Consider the following 17476-nt stretch of genomic DNA (forward strand, 5'->3'; position numbering starts at 1 on the left):
GACAAAGAGACTCTGAGCACTTGTGTCTTCACTGAACACCGTTGGCTGCTGAGCCAAAAATCAGGAAATGATATCCTATATGTTCAGCTGGCCTTGCACTCACACACAGGCAGGGCTGGGCTGTCTGTGACCTGACCTGGCACTGTTTTACTGCTGTGCAAGCTTCAGAAAGCCCCAAACCCAACAGCTCTTGGCCACAGTGAGAGCTGCACAAAGGCTCTTGTCACATGAAGAAAATGCTTAAATATTCGGTGAGAAAACACCAGCATTAAACTTTTCATACATTCTGCAGAAGTGGGGAGCAACTTTTCTAGCTCAGCTGAACCCTTCAGTCACGAGGCAGAGATTTTGCTCTTGTAAAAGACTACAGATAATTTAATGTTTGTAACTTTCTTGTGCTATTTGAGAGGCATTTTTTGAAACCTATTTAGAACAACCTTATGACTCATTGTTCCTTTCAAGCATTTAACAACATCTGGGCTAAGATACTGCCAATTAAGAATATATATTCAGATTATTTTCACAGAAGCTATAATTTCTTTCATATGGCTGTATGATTAATTCTTTTCCCAAAATACTCTAATTTTTGATGAGTTCATAATTGGATTTATCACAAAGACACATCTTTAACCTCAGATCTTAAGAGCAAATAGCAATCATCAAAAAACATGTCTACAACAGTCAAGAGAAGATGCATGTAAGCATTGCCCTGGACACTGTTTATTCCTATTCAATCCCCAAATTTCACTTCCAAAGCATCCTAGGTCATCAAAATTCCAGATTAACCTACATCTCTCAGACTTCATTGTGTTAATAGAGAGTTTGGTACCTGACATCCCCCAGATCAGTGGTTCCCAAGGCTTTTTCAGGATGAGGAAGGATAAGTTTTAGCCTGGAAATAACCATCTGACTCATCTTAGTTTGGATCTCAGCAAGCTGGAAATCGCTGCTGAAGACCAAAGCCCTGTCCAACTTCCATAGAGTGCAGTGTTTGTGTACACTGCGACCTACCAAGGAGCCCAGGATCAGCAGGAATGTGCATCCCGGCTCTTGGGAAGTGCCAAAAGCCCTTCTGCCCTCCCCAGACAAGCTGGAACAGTCTCAACAGCACTGCCTGGAAGGCTGAGATGGGCAGGGGTGCTCTTTAAAAGAAAACAAAAACACTTTTCATTTTCAAAGGTCTCATTTTTTAACCCAAATCTAGAAGGTTTCATCCCATTCCCCATTTCCACCAGTATGGAGGTTCAAGGTTCAGTGTGGAGCTGCCTCAATAGGATTACTTTTTTTCCTCTGCAAGAAATATTAATTGCCAATAAATCCCCTTCCTCTAAGGCTCACGATGGGTGGACTGCATGCAATAATTTCACACTATTGCTTCTCTTCCCCCGGGGGTTGGCACTTCATAAAGTGACCTACAGCTACTGGAGTTTATGAGCTTTGAATAAACAAAATGCTGTTGATTTAACCAGTTGGGGTGTTTACTTTCAATAGCAACAGTTACTGACATAAGGCAGCAAAGCAAATGCTATAGAAATACTCACACTTGGCCTGAAGCAGTGTGTCAACCTATTAACAGGGGACATTATTTTTCTATTTTATTTGACCGTTTGCAAATCAAGATGTCATGGGTTCCTGGTGCCAAGAAATACAATGCATGCAGTGACACAGGAGAGAAAGGGAGCCGCTGTCCTGGAGTGCTGCACCACCTCCAGGAGCCTCAGCCCGGAGGGAAGAGCCCCTTCTGCCCACAGCCCACCCAGGCTCACGTGCACCCTGCACTGGTTGGGGCTTGAGCCTTTATTCCCTTCCCTATGGCAGCAGGTGCAGGAAAGGTTAGGAAGGCCTAAAGCTCTAAATGCTTCACATGGGATGCACAAGCCTGAAGGCTGACCCTAAGGAAGTATGCCAAGGCAGGTAAAGGTGTTGCTTCCTTCTCCACCTGCCCGCAGCATCCATAAGTGTTCCTTTTTCAGCAGAGAGGATATTTGTTTTTAAAGGGGAAAAAAAAGGGATGTTTTGAGACAACTGAATTACCTGGATAAGTCTGTTGTGGTTCCAAATCTCCCCCAGGGGAGTGTTACCCATTGCTGTTAGCAGGTTCCAAATGACAATACCAGTTGTATTCCATAACATGCTCCTTAGGTAATCCCAGCTCCTGCGAGCCCTTCTCGTCCCACGTCTCCCTGCCCATGCTCCTCCTGCACTCATCTCCTGGGACGAGCGGTTCTCTCCCTGCCCGAGCATCATGTTTCCTTCCACCAGCTTGGGAGGGCTTCCAAGTGCTGCCTTGTCTTGCCCAAAAGCTGACTCGTTTTATGAGTAGTGTTAACTGAAGCTAAATGTCTCTTAACAGCCTCTGGAGAGGAACCGTCTCGGCAATCTCTCTCCCTGTATGTGCAGTACAAACAAGGGCTGGATGGGGTAATGTAGGCAAAGGAAAAAACACTATTGTGACCTTCCCTCAGGAGGAACAGACTCGTGAACTCTGTGCAGAGCAGTGCCCGTCTGACTGACACTTCCAGAGCAGAGATACTCTGCAGATACTCCCCAAATACTCCCCAGCCTTGGAGTACCAGCACTACCTCCGTGCTACCTTCTGCAGAGTGGCTGAGGTCTCCAGGCAAACCTCTGTGACAAAAGAATTCTTCCCTGTTAGGGTGGCCAGGCCCTGGAACAGGGTGCCCAGAAAAGCTGTGGATACCCCATCCCTGGAAGTCTTCAAGGCCAGGTTGGACAGGGCACCCTGGTCTGGTGGAAAGCGTGCCTGCCCCTGGCAGGGGTGGAACAAGATGAGCTTTAAGCTCCCTTCCAACCCAAGACATTCTGTGATTCTACAATGGATACCTGTTAGAGCGAAACCTCTCCACGCTGTCTCTGACACCTGCAACACTGAACCCAGAGCTTAGGTTGTTGTCCCCATTGCTGATGAGAGGTCAAAGAGAGGCTCTTGGATCCAGCCATTGATTTCTGCTGGATTTGAGAAGAGCAGAGAGAGCTGGGTGTCTGGTGCTAAAAAAAGCCTGACCCCTAGAAGCAATAGCAGAGGAGTAATTTGTTATGGGATTAATTCTTCCACCTCAGTGCAAACCTCAATGAGCCAAAGTAAATACTCCATTCCTGCTGTCACACTGCGTGTATTTACCATGAGCTGCCTGTGGTAGGGTTGATAGGAGCAGAACTCCTGTGTCCAATGCTTATCCAACTCATTAATGTTGTGAGAGATTTTGATCCCATCCATCACACGCTGAAGCAACCTGAGCTCTCTGGTGGCAGGAGAAGTAAAGGCTGGGAAGCTGCAGTATGGGAGCCAGGGGAGGGCCAAGGGGAGGAGAGATCTCTAGCAGGCAGATAGACATCAGCAACACACCCTAGAGAGCAGCAATCAGAGGGATGGGGTAGTGGTAGACTTAGAATCAAGTCAATAAAGCAAATTTCCAACCCCTGTGATTAGATGGGAAAGCTTGAAAACATGGTCTAAACGCTATGAAATGAACCCAGTAGGAATGACAACAGTTTCCAATTTGTTGCCAGCAAGACTTAATCAGCAGTTTGTGCAGAGCCATCCAAGCTAAAAGCACCAAAAATAGAGGGCTTTTCTCCACCTCCTTCTCTGCACATAATTTATGATGTCCTCACACAGGAGGAGTGACAAGCCCCGATGGCAGCAGTGTCAGATCAGTGTGATACTTTCTATGAACTGCAGCCAGCTCACCAAACCAGTGTGTGATTAATGACAGGAAAACCATGGCCTCGGTTCACTTCTCTGTCAATCATCTCTGTGGGTATGCACAGCATTTCCCTTTAATCCCTTGTGGAGGAGAGCTGCTGAGCTTAAATTATGCTCAGAAGTCCATGCTCTGTGTAACATGCTGGGGCGTTTGCTTTCACCACCAGCAGCACTGCAAAGACAAGAAGTAAACAGGAGTTTACCCCTGGAGCAAGGCTTGCAGCCTGCAAAAAGGGCAGGCACTTCCCTTCCTTCTGACTCAGACTTCAAAGACTGAAGTATTTTGGTTGCACATTAAAAGTGGTACACGTTGTCAGAATTAGCTTTTACATTCCGTGCTTTAAGAGAGAGAAAATGTTCTCTTTAGAGAAAGCACCAGGTTTTGTGTCAGCTGTATTTACAGCTGACTGCGTGACTGTCTTGAAGTTGACATGAAAGGGGGGAAAAAACCTCATTTAATTCATCTGGAAATCACGATACTCCCATAATAATCATGATTATGGTTATACTTGCACATAGGTATCTCCCAAATGCAAAAGATCATTTGTTTCTGCTTTTCTATCTGAATAAACTAAAGCTCCTTCTTGCCTGCCCTTATATTCCAACCAGCACAACTCCCGGCTGAGGAAAAGCACTCGCTGGCTTGCCAAGACAACATTCTTTTACATGACTAGCTCTTTCCTCTGTAGTTATTAATGTGTCACAAATCATAGGCTTAGATTGTCTAATATTATGGGAAAATCTACTAGAAGGAGAGAAAAATAAAGGAAACTTCCAGGGAAATTGATTAAAGGGAAATAAGATATTTGACTCAATTAATGGAACAAAATACAGTCAGTAATAGAAACTATTTAAATTCCTTAGATGGACACACGGTTCTTTAGCAATAAGTTTTGTTTGTTTTGTTTTTCTACCACCTCGGAATATCTATTATAAGAACAAGATTTTAGTCTGCTTCTCTCGTGCCAAGTGCAATCGTTTGCATTTTAAGGGATTCATGAGCACAGCTTAGTATCAGCAAACATGGATTATACAAAACAAGAACTGTGACACACTTTGGGAAGGTGTAACCAGGACCCATTAGCATAAAAACTGGGACAAAGTGCGGGGGATACTCCTAAGCCTCACAGTCACATCTCACAGACACTTGCATGAAGCAGCTTTTGGCTGCTGACAGACTGGAGTATAACAAGCTGCCCCACAGGTGCTTATGTGACTACTCTGGACTCCCTTCCATCCTGCTCTTTCTGGACAGTTCAGATGAGTAGAGACACAACTCCAGATGTTAAGGCACCCTGCTGGAGCTACCAGATATCATGACTGACCTGTGCCAACAAGTCTATCTGAGGGAGATGGAGCCTCGTGTCAAAAATGTCTTTAACACCAGAGACCACTCACTCACTGAGAAATGAGCTCCAGGTCACAGTGAAAGGCAAATTACAGCAAAGGAAGGGAACTACTGCTACAGAAATTGTCTTCATGGTTTGAAAATAATGGTCTACAGGTGTCAAAGCTCTCCATGGGTGATCTACCAAGTGGCTTGTTGTTCCTAGGGCACCACACCTACAAGACCGTGTTTTTATACCTAGCTAACAATGGCCTGTTGCTACAATTGTCAGAGGGATTTCAAATGCCTTTGCCTCCTCAGTGGCTTCAGAATGAATCAAGAGGCAACAGGAGGAAAAAAGGCCGCGAGCTGCTGACTGTGCAGGCTTGTCTGGATATGAGGTCCTTTTTAAGGCACAACTGATCATTTAACAACATATCACCTCCTCGGTCCTCCCACACAACTGCCTGGGGAGGAACTTGCTCCGGATGATGCTTTGAACCCGTGAAATCCCCTCCTAAAATCTGTCAAGTGCTGAATGTGACACAGATGAGGTGGAACCGAATCGCCCTGTGAAAAGCAGATACTTCACAGTTCTTGCTTCATTGCAGCTCATAATGATCTGCTGACACCGATGGGAATTCTCTGCTGGGATCGGCTCCTGCTGAGGAGAACACTCAGATGTTCTGTTGGTAGCAACAGTGCTCTCAGGGGAACCCCACTGGTAGGGAAATGGCCAGTTATCTTAGAGCTGCTACTTACTGAGGCTTTTCCAGCGGGATATTATTAACTGCTACCAGACAGGAGAGATCGCACAGAGAGTCCCTGAGGAAAAGGGTTCTCAGGTGGCCATGTCAAAAAAAAAAAAAATAAGAAGAGCAAACAAAAGGGAAAAAAGCCAATCCCAGCAGCACATGAAGGTGGGAAGTAGGACAAGGAGAAAATGTCACATAGCCCTTCTTGGGAGGGCACCTGAGCTTACCTGAGACTGACTGTGAGCTCTGCAGCATGTGCAGGTTGTCTGGGAGAAGCTGAGTTTACCATTGCTAGTGAGATTCAGTCTGAATTACTAATGCTGGCCGAGCCAAGTGATGTTTATAACCTTCTTCCCAGAACTGGGCTGAGATCAGGAAGTGCTACTGAAATGCAAAAGCAGCGCTAAATATGCAGCATACCCACTGAATGGAAGAGGCTTCTTACTCCAGATCACTTTGTACTCTGCTTCCACAAGTTTGGAAAAGCACAGGCCCTAACATATCTCTCCAAATTCCATATATCCAGTATCCCAAAAATAAAACTTTCTGGTTTTATTTCCTTAGGGATCAAACGCATTTTTTCTTGTAGCTTTGCTGTCTGCTATGCAGCCAACATTTTAATACTTTAATTATGGGGAAAAAAAAAAACAAACAAACCAAAAATAAGCCACTTGTACCAGTATCTTCACTCTTGGTTTTTTTACGTCCCTAAGACTAATCAGTGCAAAGACATCTCAGAATAAAAGCCTAGCCATCTTAACCAAGCCACTGCCATAGCAGTCATTGCACAGGCAAATTAGTTGTGTGCATATAGTTCAGAAGAATGTGATTTATTCTTTAAACCGTGACCAGATTTCTGCTTGAGTGCCCCGTGGTGATGGGCACAAACACAACGTGCAGTTGTGGAAGAGCCCTAGAAATGCCTGGCTAACTCATATTTGCTTTTCCTGAGGAGAATTTGAGTCAGTGGGGGGTGATCTGTGGGACGCCCTGCCTGACCATCCACCGTCCGCTCTGGGCTTGTGCTGTTTTCCTGCACAGTGGGTGTAGGAGTTACACCTGGAGTTTCCCCACCCGAGTAGCTCCCCATTGAATGCTTCCTTTAGCAAATGGACCTTTGTTTCAGCAGGGACATGTTTGGGGTGGAGGCCACTATTGTTTCAGCCATCTGGTCCCATAAAGGACCGTGACTGTTTCCTATGGAGAAAGGTGGTGGCTACTCCCACCACTCTCCCTTCCCCATCACGGTGCCCAGAGACTTGCTCAGCTGCTTAAATGATCTGACAGTTGGTACCTTCTCATAACCACTGCCAAGAAATCATACATATCCATCACCCACTCCTTAGCCTTGGTTATTCATTTGTACTGTTTTTTAAAAAGCTGCCATCAATAATTCACTCTCCAGTTTGATTTCCCATCCAAAACTGGCTCCTTTCTCATTCTAAGCAGTTGTTATTTAAGTTAAAGCCTGCATCTCAATAAATAACACTCACACATGAGAAACACTTCAGTAACTTCATATGACTTATGGCAAGACAGGTTCTGCTAAAGGGGTGAGTCATTCAACAAAGGGAGAGGAAAACTGTTCATTAGGTATTTGTGAAATCCCCAAACTGCCAAAAAGGCACCATTTACCAACAAAAAGCATCACAGGATGCACATGAACCAGCAAAGTGGGTGGAGCCCTTCCAGAAATGACTGTGACACGGGGGGCACCTCATCAGAGGCCTCTCTTTCTCAGGATCCAGTACGTTAAAATGCGTGGGAGGTGCAGGTTTCTCAGCTTATAACTTAAAGGATTTGCAGTTCAGAAATCAAAACTGCGAGTTTTCTTGTCCCTCAGGGGAATACCAGAACAACCTGTGCTTTCCCTGCTTCAGCCTCCTGAGCTGTGCACCCCTTAGCACTGACAGCTAGAAAAACCAATAACCAGAATGCACCTGAGCCTCAAAATCAAATCTGCTCCTCCAATTCAGTTGTGTTCTGACACAGCTCAGATCAGAGGGCTGTGGTCACTCCTTTGGCAGACAGGACTGGCCACAGTGCTAGGATCTGTCCCAGGTCTGAATTCAAAACCCCAAACCAACTGCCAGTTTGTGGATAACAAGTTCCGATTGTGCCTCCTCTCAAACTAAAGCCATGGCCAGGAAGGCAGGCAGCTCTTGCACAAACAGGGAGAATGCACGTGTGCCACATACACACCCCCCCGCTGGCTCCCTGCTCCCAGTAACCACCTGACAGCCAGAGGGATCCGGCAGCAACACACTAATAAATAAACTTTGCAAAAGCCCCCAGGTCCTGTGCTGTCCTCACAAGCTCTAAGCACCTTGAGGAGCCACCAGGCACCCAAGCTCCTTTCAGGACAGGGAGCGTGTACAGGTAAGAGCCACAGGTCACCTGAACGGCGGCACAGCCCCAGCCAGCACAGAAGGGCAGGGCACCAGCCTGGAGCCAAAGGACAGGATGGTCGTTGTTGCAAGAGAAGGAGCCAATCTCAGGGATACTCACAGCACTCTATGGGGTTGGATGCTGCCTGCAGGGAGACGATCCTGCCGCTGGACTCGGGGATGTGGACGCGGAAGACGAGCCGCACGCGGGTGTTCTTGCGGCCGATGTCGGTCTCGCCCTTGCGCAGCTCGATGTCCGCGTTGCGCAGCTTCAGGATCCCCGCGCAGTCGATGCTGCAAACACACACCGTTAGTTCGACATCCCCGCTCCCCCACAGCCTGGGGACGGGTGACAGCCACGAGGACTGAGCTCTAGGAACACCTCTAAGTGCTTGCTTTGTTTAGGATCTTGACACTGACATTTCAGCAGGCACGGGGAAGAAATCCCAGACGTGCAGCACATGAGAGATCACAGAATCGCAGAAAGGACCCACAAGGATCATCAAGCCCAACCCTTAGCCCTGCACAGGACCATCCCCAAGAGTCACATCATATGCCTGAGAGTATCATCCCAGTGCTACTTGAACTCTAGCAGATGCTGCTGGACCTCTCCCCACTCTCTGGCAACAGCAGAAGCCACTCTCCAAAGGTTATAAGCCCAGGTCTTATTTCCCTCCAGGGCTAAGCAAGAGAGTGCAGATTGCAGAGCCCACCCCAGGGCAGGGGCCTCCACCACCAGCTCTCCAGACAGCCCAGTGCCCAGGGACTGCACAGCAGCTCTTGCCTGCAAGTGGCCAAATTAGTTCAGCTCCATGGGGAATAACAGCAGTCAAACCAGCTAATTACAGAACCATCACTGCATGCATCATCCAGGCACATTTCCCCCCTAGTTTGTAAAGCAAGCATGAATTCAACTCCAAAGCAGGGATCAAACTGCTCTCTCCTCCTTTTGGACAGGGTGGGTGGTACTGCTAGAACTGTGCTCTGCAGCCCGGTCCCAGAACATGTCCAAAGCCCTGGGATGTTGTTCCTAGCCAAGGCAAAAGCCTGGCAGAGCAGAAAACGACTCTCTGCTCCCATTCATCCATTCACGTGTCCCTGGACAGGAGCAGGATGGGACTGAGCAGCAATGAAAGGATTTGGATTGCTTAAATCAGCACCACAACTTAATATTGGTGGACTTAATATCGCTCCTCAAGAGCCCACTGTAACCTTGCAAACATGCCTGTCCACACTAGGAGAATGTGGCAATTAATCTCTACAGAATCTGAGATCTTTAGCTCAGCAATGGTCCTCAGAGGGTGCAGTGAGCACTGTTATTAAACAGGCACTGCCAACCCATTTTTAAATCAGCTCTGAAGACACATCATTTCTCTTCTTTTGATATGAATTAAAATCACATTTGGGGAGGCATAAACCCCAAGCTGTTTCCTACACCCACACGGTTCCTCGCCATTGCATATGTGCAGAGGTTTATTACTCCAGGGCTCCTTGTTGGGAATGAGGTATATTTTCTGAAAAAAATATGAAGAAAGAATGTGGATTTTGCGATGAAGTAGGGGGGCTTAAAAATATAACTGTTCTGCCAATTTTATCCTCTGAAGGATGGAGATACAGCTCTTCCCTCTGCAGAGCAATCACTCTCATGCTGCCTGGCACACATTCAAGCCTGAAGTTTCAGACTGGTGCCCACTTCATCCCTCTGCCTCCATAAAACTGGTAGGAGTAATACAGACAAGATGTGCCTGTACTTGCTTTCCTGTTACCTTATTACAACAGTAGAGAGCGATTTCATGGCCAGAGCACTTGGCTGAGTCCAGAAGAGATGTTTTCTCTTCCATTAAATGTTGTAAAATGAATTGTACACCTTTCCTCCACTGTCTGCTGCTCCTGCTTCTCACTATGCCCCTGCAGCATAAGAACTTGAGATTCAAATCTTGTTTCCTTAGTGCAGCACAAATCCATTCTGACTTTGACGATGATGGATTACTACAGGGTGGTGAGACACTGGCACAGGATGCTGTGGATGCCCTATCCCTGGAAATGTCCAAGGCCAGACTGGAAAGGGCTTGGAGCAACCTGGTCTAGTGGAAGGTGTCCCTGCCTTTAGCAGGGGGGTGGAACAAAATTATCTTTAAGGTCCCTTCCAACTCAAACCATTCTGTGATTACAATATAGTCACTGCAGCAGCTGGAATAAAGAGCAAAAGTGCCTGCATGGTCAGCTGATGAATGGTAACTCCTCAAGCAGCTTTAACCAGGTGCCTGTACCTGCTGCTCATGGTTTTGTAAAAAGGGTCTTACACTTGTGTATCATCCCAGTGTGTGGGACAGGGGAGTCCCTCCAGAGCAGGGGTCATTACTCATTTTAGTGACTCCTTTCCAAAGAGAAGGAACTCCACATGCCAACTTCATCTGCCTCAACTTTGCTGATAAAAAGAAACACACTTACGTTGCTTTCATGTTGTTTTTGGGTTCCAGTGGGATCTCTAATACTTTGGTGTTGCCGATGATTTTCTCGTAGCTGGTGGTGGTGACAGTTTTTCCCGTAATGCGATGGACTTGGTAGAAGGCGTGAGGTTTGAGTATCCGCTCGTCTGCTGTGCCAATGAAGATCTGCAGACCCAAGGGTTTGTTCTCCATGTACCCGTGAAGCTGGTAAGACACCAAAAAAATTATTATCACACACAGGGCTTGCAACGCCTTCAAGTCAGGAAACCAAATAGATCTATAGACACGCACACAGACACACACACATATATACACAGATATAAACACACACACACACATATATATACACACACAGATATAGATATAGATATATATATATGGCATTGATCCACTGCTCTTTGAAACTCATCCTTCCCCCAGTCTGGTTCATCTTCAGCCATTCATCTTGCACTGCATTAAAATACTACCTGTACAGGTAGAAGTGGCATTTTTGGTCTGAGACTGAACAGCACAAGGAGGTCTTAGTCTACCCTGGAGACTGGGGTTTCTAGGCCTCAAGGACACAAACAGACTCTTCTGTACTAAATAACATTTTTTTAAACAGCATTTGCTGCAAGAAAGCCAGAATGCCTCCATAGGCCAGGAGACAAGGAAATTTCTCCTTCTTTATTAACGTTCAAAATTACGAATCAAACCATTCTAAATTTCTCGCATAACCAAAAATGAAAACCAGACATTTATCTACCGCATAGCCAGTGATGTAGCTGAAAGGGAACTTTATGGTCTGAGGCATGCTAAATTTGTTTTCAATTATTCTGTCCACATACAAAACCTTGATGAAGCCATACAAAGCAAATAGTACTGGAAGATCAGAGAAAAGGAAGATTAAGCTAATGGTATTCATGGCCAAACCAGGGTTTTTTTCCTTTTTTCTTTTCACCAGTCAGCAGGAGGTATCTTTGCAAAGAAGGATTAATTCCCCCCTGGAAGGGGACCACATGCAGCATCAATGCAATCCTGGCAACCTTCCTTCAGTATGGCAAATGTAAAGCGACACTCACTCTTCTGAGCTATCATAACTCATCTAGCACATATTTTTGAGGCACACAAAGACAGGGTCTATGCCCCAGAGACCCTACAACCCAAGGGCCCGAATGTGCAGCCTCCACTTGCATGAATAGCCCCATTGAAGTCAACAAGCCTTAAGTAGGGGTTGTGCAAGACGGAATTACAGAACCCAGCCCAGGCACAGCTCAGACACCTCCGATAACTCACTCGCACAAGCGCTTTGGGAGATGGTGAGGAGGGAAAATTGGGTACAAGGCTTTGTGCAAACATGTCAGTTGGCTCTGGGAGCGAGGGGGAGGAGGAGCAGAGCTGGACTCCAAGCACAGGGGTTGGTATTGGAGAAGCAGCGTTGCCAAGAATGTGATAAATACCACGGCAGCCATGGGGAGATTTAGAAATGTATAGAGTGTATAGGAGATTAAAGGCAACAGAGGCCAAGATGACAGATCTCCTGGGAACAGGCATTAATGTAGGAATCACCCCCTGTTGATCCATGGAGGCCCATAGCCCAGGTCTGCTGGGAGCTGTACGGAAACTCACCCCGAGTATGGTACTTTCAAAATCCAAGACTTCCTGGCCTTCAGTGAAAAGCCATTGTATCACCAAAAGCCATCTTTAAAGGGGAGGGGGGTGGAGGGAAGAGCAGTTTTTATGTACTGAGCATGTTTATTGTCATGCCTGACAGAGTAATTCTTTGTGGATCCAGCTACATTTACGAGAGGATTCTTTGGACAGGAAGGGTTATTACAGTGACAGCAAAGCAGCTTTTGCTCGACCCTCTGTCCTGGCAGAACAAAATCCCAGAGTTATAGGTGGGAGACTGAAACGGAGGAAAACAGATAATAAATTACAAAAGAAAATCTGCCCCCAGTGAGCAGAGTCAGTAGCAGCTGTAACAGAACTGGCTACATATATAGTTTTTAATACTGGCCACCTTTAAAAGTAATTTTAAGTGGTGTTTGTTCATGTAGAGAATCATTTCCCAAAGCAAAACTGTTCATGGTCATCCAATAACGTGCATGGCTGTGAGTGTGTGTTGTATAAATGTACACAACTTAAAGAAGAGAGGAGCTGATTGCCTGTTCATATGGCAATGTTTGTATTATCTCCTGGCCAGGGGGTATAAAACACCCAGTAAAAGGCCTCCTAGTCCTCCACAGGACCAGATTTTAAATCAACTGTTTGATAAGTGGAAGAAAATAACATTTTTTTTTTGGTAATTTATGACATTATGGCAATGTTTTTGGATGACTTCATTGTAAAATCCAAATAGCATTATAAAATGCAAGAATAAAGAAAAATATATGTAAAAGTCAAGTATCCCCATTTGAAAGGGTGTGTCCTAATCTTGAGCTAATTGGTTATGTTTTCAAGGCTGTAGATGATCATTTACTACAAGCATTTCCATCTACCTTCCACTTGCTAAGAACACATCAGGATGACTCAGGAACAAAAAATGAAGATGGACAGCCCACAGAAACACTCCAGGAACTTTAAAATCAGAGTTTTACACTCAGCTCTGCCTCCAATTTGCCACATAGCTTCGATCATGTCATAAAACCTCTCTTTTGACCTATACCAGGGGAACAGTGATGTTAACCCTGCTCTGCAGGGACAGAGTTAGTATTTTGTGCTGCATTTTTATAAAGAAAAATGCACTGTGAGGTAGAACGAAAGAACACATTAAAGCTATGCTTCAGATATATGTTTCTCCTCAAAACTGAACTACAAAAAACTGCTACTGTCAATAAACACTCATCTCCACTATTCCAGGCAGCTGCTTTAGTATTTAACCATAGTGCTGATCTTTTCTTTGGCGAAGCAAAGAAGGAATAAATTTGACCCTTAAACAAACTTTGAGAAGTGAAGATTTAAACCGTTTTTTAAATAATAACTTTGAAATTCATTTTTTCCTTCCGTAGCAACAACCAAGCTGCTCTCAAGTCTCAGTTTTTTGGTGCTGCTCTTCTGCCCATCTCACAGGGAGAGAGCCAGCGGCTCCTCAAAGCCACGGGAGCCACGGCAGGACCAGAGCACCAGCCCCACACCAAGGTGTGCCTCCACTCTTTCTCACTCTTCTTTCCATGAAGAAAACGAAATCATCTGGATTTCAGTTTCAAGAGAGTGAGAATCGAGAAAGATTTATGAATACAGACCTCTGGGAGGGAATATTTTTGTGTATTATAAGGTGACCTACTCACAATAAAACTCCCCCAAACTGTATACAGATCAAGCTGGAAAAAAACCAACTCCTTTGAGTCACATTTGCCACAAGGGAAAAGAGAAGCCAGACATGATGTGTACCTTTCCATACTCTATTTTGGGATTTTAAGATCCTATTTCTTTCAGTTGAAAGATTTTTCTTAAACTTTGCTTTTGCCTAACTCTTATAATATTAACATAGCCAGACATGGGCTGGTCTGTGACCTGAGGAAATGCAAAGCACTTTGGCAGATAAACAAATAACATCATTCAGAAAACAAGGAGACTTTTCTTGTTTGGTTTGCAGCTATGATTGGGTTTCTAAACAAGATGGAAATGTGCAGCACGACTAAAATCATCTTCTCACCTCTGCATAAATAAAATTCATTCATTCTGCTCTCAATGCACGGATCAATACCAGTCAAATTTGGGAGAGGGGGGATTTAAGTGTCATTTTCAAAAAGGCAAATGTGTGATTCTGCATGCAAAAAAATTGAGCAGATGTGCCTTTAGCTGCTGTTTATCAGCTGCCCAGTTTCCCACCTGAACACAACCCTTGTGACAGGATCAGCGACCACAGCCATCGAGACCACACATCAGGCACATGAAACACATTTTTTTTCTCCTGCACTGGTTCAAAACTCAGGTCTTCTCACAAACTGAGACCCCAGCTCCAAATACAGAGCACTTAAAGCTGGAGTTTAAAATTCACACCTAAATCAATCCCTACCCCAGGGTTCAGACAAACCAAACCCTGCAGCTGGCATTGCCTTTGGCTGGGGGGATTTAAAACACAGGGGCACCTTTGCTGTGCTGCATGAAGAGCAAATCTCTTGGCACAGGTGAAGCCTGTAACACTCCTTATTTATGCTGTCTGTTAGCCAAGGGATAAATTGACAGCTGAGTTGGAAAGCAAGGCAAATTCCTTAAAGATTCTGTAGGTGGTGACCTGTAGATACAACATATGCATATACAGGGGGAATTTAGTGCAACCATTGAAATTTAAATCTTTCAATCTTGGATATGTTTTCTCGAGTTTAAATATTATTGTATTTTATCTTTAATTACATTATTAGCAAGAGAAAGGAAGACTCACAAGAAATAGATAAGACATCTTTTTTAATAGGGAAGCCAGGGCAGAGAGGGGCAGTGATTTCCCAGGTCCTGCAAGGGACAGGCAGTCAAAGCACAGTGAGAAACCCGAGGTCCCCGTCCCCTGTGCCCTGCCTTGCTGCAGGGAATGCCTTTCTCATTCTGCAAATGGCACAAACAGGCAGTAGCACCACTCACCAGCTGCAACACCTCAGTTACCACTTCTGTTGTAGGCTTCTGCCTTTGCCTTTTAATTGATGGGTTGCAGAGCCGAATTTTCTGGGGGATTTCTAGTTTAGGTGTTGCACATTGAAAGTCTCCGTGCAAACAGTGCTGGGCTTTGCAAGACAAAAGCACCTGCAAATCTTACCAGCATCTTTGAAGAGCCTGTGTGATACAGACGCCAATTGCCTTAAAGAGTACAAGGGAGTAATTTGTTTCCCATTCATCTCAACAGAGCTTTGCCTGTCAGGAATTTAGGTCTTTCTCCCGTGGGAGGTATAAAGCTGCATCTTTAAAGCCGATTGCACGCATCTTCCTGTCTAGACAACGCAAGCTATCGACAGAAGGAAGATATAAATTCGGGGAATTAATTCACTAGTCTTGGTGATTTTATTTGCTTGAAAATAATCAGCTCTTTTGCGTCTTTCAGCCCACTGTAACATGAGGCTTGGTCCATTAACCGCTGTGTATTACTTGCCCTCTCCCTGTGGAAGTCACTCCGGCTTCCCCCAGCGGGGTGTGCATGTGTGTGGTCAGCCCCGAGCACAGCGCGGCTGATTCAGACACACCATCCCCGGCCGGTAGTGAAAAGTGGGAAAACAGGGCCCAGCAAGCAACATTTAATTAGAAGCAAATACAAAGCCGCGTGAGAAATCGCTTCCTCCTACAGTTTCCCCCTTCCTGCTGTACACAAGGAGATAAGAGAGCCCTGAAGGGCCGGCCAGGAGCGACACGCGGCTGCCCCAGGCAGGAGCCAGCGCTCCCCAACGCCCACCTTCCTCTACAAACAGCGAGAGCCTGCACAGTTAAACCTGTCTCTCAAAGCTTCTGACACCACAAACTATTCCCCTGCTCAGCCTCTTCATCAGCCCCGGGGCTGGTTTCCGTGCCCGTGAGCGTTTTCAGGCCCTCTGCTGCAGACAAGAGGAAGATGTCCTCGTTGGAACAGCCCCAGCTTGGCACAGCACTTCTGTCATGCCTGCCCAGCTCCCTTCCTGGTGCAACCAACTTCATGTCTTGGATTGGATCATTAGTCCTCATCATTAACACACTTTGCGACAATTTCAAGGATTTTTGAGGAGGTCCTTGCTCAACAATACTGTTCCCAAGATGGAAAATGTCCCTGTATTGTCTCAGGCAGAGTGGCATATCAATAACTGTCACTAATTCAAATAAAGTCATCCAGCCACTGTATCATGTAGCGGCTTCTCTGTCCGCTTCACTTAGAGTTGACATTGAGCAACAAAGCTGAATCTTGTCACATGTTTTTGTTCAATTTAATGTACTTGGGACACAGCAAAAGAACGCAAACCAGAAGGAAATCTCTGCCTTGGTTCCTTTTGCTCCTTACCAAAGCAGTCTAAAAAGGCCTCCTAAGATAATCCTCTGAACATCTGATTCTGCTAAATTATGAGTTTTTATGATACTCAATTTTAAGTGTTTCTTATTTTGGTGACAACTTTGTCAAAATTCCAAGGACTGAATCTCATTTGCTCTGCTGCTCCTTACAGCAAATGACAACCAGACTCCCAGTGTCTTACTGGAATTTCTGCTTTCAGATGGGGTTAAAATACAGGTCTGGGACAGAGACAGCAGCTCTTGGGAGAAAGCAATTGAGGGGGTTTGCTTCTGACTGACCTTATACTGCTATGTAAGCAAGTTGTTCCCTCTCTATGCTTCAGTTTCCCTACTCCTATGAAGAGCTGATCCTGTTTTCAAGATGCTTTGACTACCTCAGCTGAAAGTTTAAAAGAAGAGGCACTGACTACTGCACACGTAGAGGTATAAGGAGCTGGAGATCACATTATAGCTGGGTGAAAATATGAACTTTTTCTTACTAAGAAACCCAACTGTGTAATGGAAGCACTTCCATACACACTCGTAACAAAATATTTAAACTTCCCTAGCACGACAGAACTCGCTGTGCCACGAGTAAATCAGAGGGTGCAAATTTGATGATTTTGACAGAATTGCACTGGGGGAGTTTCTCAGCATGGGGCTCTGCCACCAGTTAGCAAAGCTGGACCCTTGCCAGCTACTGGAGGCACTGTGGGAACCAGCCTCAGCCCAGATGGAGCGGAGCAGAGGGTGGCAAAGCAGAGCTGCTTTTTATCACCTCACCTTCCTCTGCCACAGTCAGCTCATCCTTCCCAGTGTGGCAGCCCCAGGATCATTCCACCAGGCAACCCAGATGTGGCACAAAGCTTGAGAGCAACCATGGTGACAAGGGGCAAGATGGGACAGCA

At 45.6% G+C, this 17476-nt stretch overlaps 1 protein-coding gene across 1 annotated transcript in view; it reads right to left on the reverse strand.

The window, feature by feature from the left end:
- NFATC2 (nuclear factor of activated T-cells 2) overlaps window positions 1–17476 on the reverse strand; it is an 84831-nt gene that overhangs the window by 44119 nt on the left and 23236 nt on the right. Inside the window, exons 4-5 of the mRNA XM_017815355.1 lie at window positions 10648–10850; window positions 8318–8490 (exon numbers count right to left, since the gene is read on the reverse strand). Coding sequence (XP_017670844.1) covers window positions 8318–8490; window positions 10648–10850 — 376 coding nt within the window. The remainder of the gene's footprint in view (window positions 1–8317; window positions 8491–10647; window positions 10851–17476) is intronic.

Source organism: Lepidothrix coronata, unplaced genomic scaffold (assembly GCF_001604755.1).
Source record: "Lepidothrix coronata isolate B3197 unplaced genomic scaffold, Lepidothrix_coronata-1.0 Scaffold49, whole genome shotgun sequence".
Lineage (NCBI taxonomy): Eukaryota > Metazoa > Chordata > Aves > Passeriformes > Pipridae > Lepidothrix > Lepidothrix coronata.